Source organism: Coenobita brevimanus, chromosome 27 (assembly GCF_032717465.1).
Source record: "Coenobita brevimanus isolate Jiangsu-jjx chromosome 27, ASM3271746v2, whole genome shotgun sequence".
In the NCBI taxonomy this organism is placed as follows: domain Eukaryota; kingdom Metazoa; phylum Arthropoda; class Malacostraca; order Decapoda; family Coenobitidae; genus Coenobita; species Coenobita brevimanus.
In genome coordinates this window covers 29,026,320-29,036,207 of record NC_136980.1, presented here as the reverse complement: position 1 = coordinate 29,036,207, position 9,888 = coordinate 29,026,320, and the positions used below count along the sequence as shown (strand labels likewise).

At 41.1% G+C, this 9,888-nt stretch overlaps 1 protein-coding gene across 1 annotated transcript in view; it reads left to right on the top strand.

Annotated features, from left to right (window-relative positions):
- The first annotated feature begins 327 nt into the window (after window positions 1-327).
- LOC145394524 (uncharacterized) overlaps window positions 328-9,888 on the top strand; it is a 236,295-nt gene continuing 226,734 nt past the window's right edge. The window contains exons 1-2 of the mRNA XM_080268364.1: window positions 328-346; window positions 1,295-1,464. Of these exons, the coding sequence (XP_080124490.1) occupies window positions 328-346; window positions 1,295-1,464 (189 nt within the window). The remainder of the gene's footprint in view (window positions 347-1,294; window positions 1,465-9,888) is intronic.

Genomic DNA, 9,888 nt, shown 5'->3' with positions numbered 1-9,888 from the left:
TTGGAAGGTGTCCCTGTAGCTGACCTGGCTTGTGCCCCAAGGCCACTACCGCATTCACTGGCCACACCTGGTGGTCCATGGGTCCTAGGTCCCATGTCTGGACTTGGAATTGGGCGGAAGGGCAGAGTCTTCAGTCTGTCTCCTCCTTCATTTTACCCAGTTGTGAAAATAAGAGAGAAAAAGTGTCAACCCAAGGGGTTCATAGTGGCATTGCGTAATGTTGGTAGTTTGAAGGATAGAATGGGGGAAGTAGTGGAGAGGATGAGTAGGAGGTGGGTGGATGTCAGATGAGTACAGGAAGTCAGATATAGGGGAGAATCAGCTAGAATGATTGCCAGGAGGAAATGTAGGGATAAGCTATTTTGACAGGGAAGTGTAGATGGAAGTGGTACAGTGGGTGTGCTGGTTAAGGAGAAATTGGAGGAATGTCATGAATGTAATGAGTGAATGGAAAGATTATTCCAGAGAGAGAGAGAGAGAGAGAGAGAGAGAGAGAGATGACGCCTGATCAAAAAGTATCCGACCTTTAGCCGGTGGAAAAAAAAAAAAATCTTACTGAGTTCGGACTTTATTATATACCCTTAATAGTATGCCGCCTGGGACTAAGCACACTTACCCCACCAGTCCATTCATTATTGGAGACATTTTGTAAAGTAAGTTTTTTTGGATTGCCAAGATGTTTATCGCATTTGTCTTGATCTCATTTGTGTCCTCAAATTTCAAACACTTCAGTGGCAGCTTTAGTTGAGGAAACAACCTAAAGTCGTAGGGAGCCATGTCAGGAGTGTAGGGAGAGCAGGGATAGTAGAAAATCTCTACCGACTGGGTCATCTCATCCTTTTGCTACAAGTGTTCTGTTAGCCCGCTTTGGAATGTAGTAATGGGGTCTAGGACTCTGAATCTTCTCCCATCCCAAATGCTCTATTGTTTCTGTGCTTTCCCATCTCTTGTTTCTGCACTTTCTTCCGTCCTTACAACTTGACAATCTTTTCAAAATAAAAATTTTGCTTTCTAGGTATGTCTAACACCCGGATCATTGAGAACAGTTTTAATGAGATTATAATTCATCCCCTTGAGCTGGAAAATTTTCGACCCTTAGAAATACTGTGCTTCATTATCTTTGCACAGCACTTCTTCGTGATGAGCATCATAATATAGCGTTAATCTCTGAGTCCAGTGCAGCATTCCAGATGAAGAAGACATTTTTAGTCAGCGTGGAAAATTCTGCGTATATCTTTGTACTCGGCATTTTTTTTCTTCACTCAATCAATATTCCTTCTGCTATTTAATCCAGGTCGCGGTGGATCATCGAGCGAGCTGCCTGCTCACAAGAGGCAGTCAGTACAGTACTCCACCCTAGTGGGCCCCTTCTTCCTCAAGGCCTCCGCCCACTCTTACGCCCACGCACCCACTGGACAAACAGCCCACCTTACATGCATCATCAAGAACCTCCACAACTACACAGTATGTATACAGTATATCATAACCCCAACGTCTTTTGATTCGTTTTGAGCTCATGCATATTTGATAACATTAATAATAATAATAATAATAATAATAATAACAACAACAACAACAATAATAATAATTCACTCTTCTTCTTCTTCTTCTTTATTATTATTATTATTATTATTATTATTATTACTAGGCTACTACTAATATAATAATAATAATAGTAATAATAATAATAATAATAAGAAGAAGAATTAATTATTCTTATTCTTATTCTTATTCTTATTACTGCTACTACTGCTACTGCTACTACTACTACTACTGCTGCTATAATAATAATAATAATAATAATAATAAAAATAGTTATTATTATTATTATTATTATTATTACAATATTATTATTATTATTACCTCCGCCAAAGAAGTTGGAGGAGGTTATAAATTCATCTGTGTTTGCCTGTCCGTCCAGACGATATCTCCAAAAGCTCTCATTGAATTTCAAAGAATTTTTCTGGAAGGGGTGGGCCGTGTGCCAAGAGAGAATAGATTAAATATGGGGGCGGATCCGGATCCGGATCCTTTTTAATGGCAACTACATTAGCGGAGGTATGCTCTTTGTGGTGCTTTTTAGTTATTATTATTACCTTGCCCGGACGGAGTCGGACGAGGTATTGTTTTTGATCGGGTTTGTTTGTTTGTTTGTTTGTTTGTTAGCCATAGTACAAAAAAAGGCTGAATGAAATTACATGAAATTCTCAGGATACGTGGGCACTGGTCCCCAAAGAAAGTGATTAACTTTTGAAGGTAATCGAGTGACCCTGAAAGGTCAAAATCAAGGTCACGGATTTTCAGATGGCTATAACTTGAAAACAGTTGAAGATAAAGATATTTACTATTATGAACATACAGGAACTCGTAATATGGGCTTTCAGTTGGCACCAAGACCTTTGACCTTGAATAACCTTGAAAGGTCAACTCAAGGTCACGGATATTTAGGGGGCTATAACTCGAAACTGGTTGAAGATAGAGAGATACTGTTATCAACATATAAGAAACACCTTATGGGTTTTAAATTGGTACCTTCCGTTTGACCATGAGTAACCTCGAAAGGTCAAACTCAAGGTCACAGATATTCAGGGGGGCTATAACTCGAAACTCTTTGAAGATAGATATTTACTATTATGAAGATGCATGAAGTCTCATATAAACTTTCATTTGGCAGTGTGACCTTTGACCTTCAGTGACCTTGAAAGACCACATGCAGGATCACGGCTTTTCAGAGGGCATAACTTGAAAACATTTGCGCCATTACCTTAGACTTTAATTGTGCACTGACGGTAAATGGCAGAAACAACTCGGTATATAACAGCAATAAAATAACTGCTGTCAGACAAGGTTTGGTGTGCCTGACACCACTTATTATTATTATTATTATTATTATTATTATTACCCATCCCCGCTCCTGAGGGGCTCGGGGGCAGGTATTGTTTTCACTCGGTTTTTCTGTCCGTTTGTTTGTCTGTCTGTCTGTCTGTTAACAACTTAATACGAAAAGTTCTGGTGCGATATTGACTAAAATTACAGGGATGATGGGCCATGACCACCTGATCACCTGATTAAATTTGGGGCCAAATTTGGCAAAGGCACAGGCTGCAGGCCCCTCGAAATGTAAAAAAAAAAAAAAAAAAAAAAAAAAAGGAAAACAATAGTTATTTTTGCAATGACTCCTAAATTCGTCATATCGACATGAAACCAAAACCTATGGATGCATCTTTCAAATCTGCATCCTATAACATGCCTCATTACATCAGGGGGATCACCCCCCAGTTAACGGTTGGAATGGACATAAAATCGTACATTTTCACTCGATTTACTCCAAATTTGTTGTGTAACATCTTTGGCTAGATATTCTGTTGTGTTTATACGTCAACACTAAAATGACTGCTTGGGACGGATTGGCTGTGCCCTGGCACTGCTTCCAGTTATTTTTTTTATTTTTTATTACAAAGCCTCAGGGCCCAATTGGGCCACTCAGTCGTCCAATGGGAGACCTCTCTGAACCATACTTTGCTTTGGAGGATGTGCAAAGCACTTCCCCAAATGAAGACATTTTTAACAGCTACCACTACAGCCACCATCATCACAACTACATTGACACCATCACCACCACCACAGCTACTACCACCACCATTTTCATTGCACCTACCACAATTACCACAGCTACCACCGCCACCATCGCTATTACAGCAACCACCACCACCATCATCATCACAGCTACCACCACCAACATCATCGCAGCTACTGCCGCCATCATCATTTTGACTACCACCACCATGGCCATGACAACCACTACCACAACCAAAGCTACCACCATTTTCTGCTTAATAAAAGTGTCTGTTCGTTACTCCAGTGAGGTAATAGACAGTGGCCTGTAGATGTCCAGCACCTCCCCACCCCCACTCTCTCTCTCTCTCTCTCTCTCTCTAAAGATGCATGAAACTCCATGCAAATGCCCCACCACGTCTTCCACCTGGACGTAACATCAATGGGGATAATTATTAGGGTCCAAAACACCCCTTTAGAAAATATTAACCGGCATGAAACTGAAACTGGCCCATATGGAATTTCATTCCAACCATCCTGCCAAGTTTTTATCATAATCCTTTTTCCAGTTTTGGCTACACACACACACACACACACACACACACACACACACACACACACACACACACACACACACACACACACACGACCAATAGATTACATTTCATTACCCCAAGGACAGGCACAGTATGTACTGTACAATCCAGTACTAAAGTCCATTCCCCTCGACTGTCTCTCTGTCTCTCTCATCACTCAGTGTATAAACACCTGAGTCTGGTGTAGTAGAAGAGGTATATTTTACTGTCCACAGATGGCGCGATATGATGCAGTATTGGAGTGTTGGAAGGTGGAGAGGTGTGAGGGATGTGAGGGATGAGAGTGGGGTCAGGCAGAGGTGGGGGTAGAAAACCAGGGGCAAGATTCACATCAACAAGCTTACGGATATGAATGGGAAAAACATACGGGGAAAACCTTGGTAAAATGAATGATCAAGACTTACATATTAACACACATTACTAATGAGGGACTACACTGCATATAGTCCAGTTAATCACAGTGCTCGTTTGGTACGGGATATCGACACGATGAATCCTAGGGCAAGCCACAACTCAAAAACTGGGAAAAGATGTCGAGAAAGCGTTCAAACTAAGCCAAGCACAGTTGGGAGACACATTCCATTACATAAAACATGCAGTTTACAATATTCCATTAAAATATATTCAGACTGGATTATTATAAGAGAAAGAAAATCTTTGTATTGGGTAAAATTCTGTGAAAGGTTGTAATTTGTTTTGAAACTATGACCCCATGTGTCAGTACGGCAAAGTGTAGATATTACCTGTCACTGGAGATTTAGTGTTTATATACTAAGCTTTCACAACCTTTTTTCAGCCACTCGTTGAGGCCAGATATTCATTACATTCAGATGCCAATACTGGTGGTATATATGATACATCTTAATACTCTGTATGTTTTGTTCTGGGAATTACTAAACTGTGGAATAGTTTTGATAGTGCGGATAGGGAGAATATTCAGGTTTTTAAAAATGAGGTTAAAGCGGCACTCATAGCCAAAAACTGCTTCATGGCAATTTGTGCCCCATCGTGATCCTTTTCAGTAGTTAACTTGCAGGTTGTTCATCGGGGCGTACACAATGTGTCTTGTAATAACACACCTAACATGCACATAAGCATGTCTTCGGGTACGTCCAGAAGGGTCAATCCACCACCAGCCTACTAAACCATTTAACTATGATCTATTTTCCATTACGGCCCTACTTCCACCAAGGACCAATTTTCCTCAAGGATCTATTTCTCTTCCATGAATCAACTGTCCACCTGTCGACCGATTTTCCACCCATGAACCTGTTTTCCCACATGAATCTACCCTTTCCTCATTCATGGACTTATTTTCCCTCATGGACCTACTTTCCCTCATGGACCTACTTTCCCTCAAGGACCTATTTTCTCTAATGGACCTATTTTCCCTCATGGACCTAATTTCCAGTAAAGCTATTTCCCGTCACTGACCAATGTTCCCTCGTGAGTATTTAGCCCCATGGACCGTTTTTCCCGCATATATACATAGTTTCACTCGGCATCTAATTCCAATTCCCAGAAGACCTACATTCTCCCCTGGACTTTATTTCCTTCCTTGACTGTTTTTTTTTCTTCTTCCTTTCATTGACCTATATTCCTCATAAATATATTTTCTTCATGGACATAATCCATCATAGACCTACTTTTCACAGAAACTGGACCCATATATATATATATATATATATATATATATATATATATATATATATATATACTTCCCTCCCCACATCCCCACATAGTCAGACTGCTTGCTATGCCGCTGTACCCCAAATGTACAGTACAAGGAAATCCCCTCGGACCCCTCAAATTTCTTGGGCTACAACATAATTATGTTTGGCGATGACATTTTAAAATCCCATCAATGTCCCTCTTTAGGACATCTGCACTTCCTCCATGACAATACTTGAAGACATGACTGAGGGAGACCATTTTTAAAGTTGGGAAATCCATCGTATGATAGCTAAAAAGCAAGGTAACAGCGAAAAAGCACCATATTACTTTTTAAAACATTTTGTTGACATGACAAAAAAAAGGGAGACTTGCATCACCATGCACAGAGTCTTACAAAAGTGAAAAGATGAGACCCAGAAAAATCTTAGAGCTAAAAAGGTGAATCTGGCTGAAGAAAGTCTGGTCAGTGAGAAACTTTAATCAACACGAATGAGGATGTTGATTAATACAATAGGACTTTTGTTACGTGTTCCATATACAAAATCGCGCTAAGATACCTAGCTTTTAGAGAAACAATGGCATAGCAAGCGGAGCAGTATAGATACTGACTAGTTACCCTGAAATATTTGATATTCCTAGCCACCTCAGTGTCCGCACAAACTATGAGGGGAGACTCCTTTACAGTTTTCCTTGATTCCCCCCCTCCCTCAGGAATTAAGCTTGGTTATCTCATCTTTCAAATATCCTAGCTACGTCTGAATACAGAAAACTGCAGGTGATAAACTTTATAACGATTTAAACGTGTGCCAAGATAACAGTAGTACAGTATTATATTTAGCAAAGGTTAGGCACCATTCGTCCTCAGCAGTGGAATAACAAGGTTGTAATTCATAGATAACTTTGTTGTAGGTTTTAAAAATCCATCAGAAACAAATTATACTGAAATTCAAGCTGTGTGTGGAGTTTTCATTCACGGCTAGCCATTATTTCATCACAATTACTGTCACTTATGTCCGGCAGCGGATTTTTGAACATGCGAACCTTACTGTCTATCTATCTATCTATTGGAGGACGCCTCAATCGCGTTTGGGATGGCCACAAACAAATCTCCTCCAAGTCGCCCTGTCCCCCGCCATTTCACTGCCCTGCTCCCAACTCACACACCCCTCTCTCATATACCTCTCCACCCCATCCCTCCATCTCTTCCTCGGCCTCCTCCTCCCTCTTCCCCCCTCCACCTCACTCACATACACTCTCTTCGTCAGTCTTTCACCCTCCATCCTCTCCACATGGCCAAACCACCTCAGTGTGTTCCTCATAACGCTTCCTATCACATCCACATCAACATCACAACGCTCCTTTATATCCTCATTTGTCAGCCTGTCTCTCCACGTGACTCCACAGGCTCCTCTTAAATAACTCATTTCCACTGCTCTCACTCTTGACTTGTGTCCTTCCAACAATGTCCAAACTTCACTTCCGTACGTTAGAGTTGGTATCACAATACTGTCATGTTAGTAACTTTTTCACTTCCATGCTCACTTCCCTGTTTCTTATCACTGCTTTCAAAGAACCAGCAACCTTTCTTCCCTGCTGTACCCTTTCAAGCACTTCACCCTCCAAACCTCCATCCTTACTCATCACACTACCCAAGTACTTAAACGTACTCACATTTTCCAATTCCTCACCATCCAACCTCGCTGTACATTCACTAACTTCACCTCTCTCAAAGACCATCACTTTACTCTTCCCTACATTCACCTTTAGATTCCGTTTCTTACACACTCTCTCAAACTCATCCACCAAGCCCTGCAGCTCCCCTTCGTCTTCACTCAACAACACAGTATCATCTGCAAACAGCAGTACAGGGAGTTTCCAAAAACTATCCTCTCTCACCAGGGCCACTCCAACATCCACTACCCTACCTTGTACCTCTTTTATTACCCCATCCATGTACAAATTGAACAACCATGAAGACATGACACATCCCTGTTTCAAACCAACTTTCAAAGAGAAAAATTCACTTAGTTCACCATCCACACACACTGCAGCCTTCGCACCATCGTACATACTCTTCACAGCATTCAACAACTTCCCATCTACTCCATATATTCTTAACACTTTCCACAATCCTTGTCTATCCACTCTGTCATATGCTTTCTCCAAATCCATGAGAGCCGCATACAACTTCTTTCCCTTCTCTAGAAACTTTTCCACTAAAGATCTAAGAATGAATATCTGATCTACACAACCTCTTCCCTTCCTAAAGCCTCCCTGTTCTTCTCCAACTAATTTCTCTGTTATTTCTCTGACTCTGTCTATAAGTATCCTACCATACACTTTTCCTGTTATACTAAGAAGACAAATGCCCCTATGATTACCAAACACTTCTTTTTCCCCTTTTCCTTTGTACAAGGGAATAATTATACCTGACTTCCAGTCCTCCGGGACTCTACCTTCCTCCCAGGCCAATCTGCACATCTTCCACATCCATTCTACTACTATCTCTCCCCCATGCTTCAGCATTTCACCACACACTCCATCAATTCCTGGGGCTTTCCCCGATTTAACTTTCTTCATTGCTTCCACAACTTCTATCCTACTGATTTCTTCCTGTCTTCTCACCTCCCTCCTTCTCCCAGCCATTCCCCAGCCACTTATATTCGCATTACTTCCATCCTCTATGTTCAACAATTCCTTAAAGTGTTCTCTCCATCTGCTCACTTTTTCTCCCTTCTCCACTAGTAATCTACCATTTTTATCTTTCACTCCCCTGCTAACTTCACTTCCACCCTGTCTTACTTTTTTCACCTCTCTCCCGAACATTTTCTTACAGTCCCTCCACTTTACACTCAAATTCCTTCCAAATTCCTCATCCACTCTCTTCTTACTCTCTCTTACTAATCTTTCCACCTCTCTCTTTCTTTCTACATATAACTCTCTCTTCCGCCTCTCAACTTCTTCCACGCCCCTATTTCTCATCCATTCATTGTATGCTTTCTTCTTTTGTGCCACAACCTTACGAGTTGCCCAAATATATATAAATATTTTCGTCACTAATTTTTAGTGAAATAAAAATTGGTCTCATATTTCCTTTTAAGAGACAGACATGGATAAGGCACGATAACCTGACCTACAGATTATTAGAAGACTTGAGTGAGGTGTAAAGATAATACAAGCCAACACCGTGTTTTGTGCTGTCAGGTTGGGGAACTCCTGTTTCTAAACTGCGCTTCGCTTTGCTTGCAACCGTCGATTTATGTGATAAAGCACTTGCCTAAAGGAGAGGTGCTCCTGTGTCGAAGCATGAAATTCCATGGATATGCCCCTTAATATAACACCACTGAGGATGATGATCAGGGGACAAAACATTCCTTCAGATTCTATCTATCGACATGAAACTGAAAACTGGCCCATCTGGGACCCAATTCCGACCATCTTCAGTTTTTTTCTGCATTACACACACACACACACACACACACACACACACACACACACACAGGTCTGCGAACCATGATGGTACCATTATCGGCGACTCGCCCTATACCATTGCGCGAGATTCACCCTGTGTGTGTGTGTGTGTGTGTGTGTGTGTGTGTGTGTGTGTGTGTGTGTGTGTGTGTGTGTGTGTTAACTTCTAAGTTATTTGATGGGTTTGAATGACTTCCATGTGAGTTCGTCTGGTTCCTCCGTAGGTGTTCCACTCTATACAGTTTTCCAACCATGATTTTTAGGTGAGTAAGCCCCGTCATCAAATTAAAATGCTGAGAAGTAGTAAAAGGACGGCAGATATGGCTTTGATATCTTAGCACAAGTTGTACAAAGAACTCTCATCGGTTATGCAATATTTGGAGAGCGCGACCCCTCCCTCCAGTAATTCATGGAGGAGTCAGCCCCCTCCTAAAAACAAAAACGATCATAAACAGGGGCAAATGAGTACACAGGTTACTACGAAATCGGCATACATATCGCAGGATTGGGCATGCAATTTCCATTTTTTTTTTCCGAATGCACAAGAAGAAATTGCTCATTTATCATTAATATTATTATTATTATTATTATT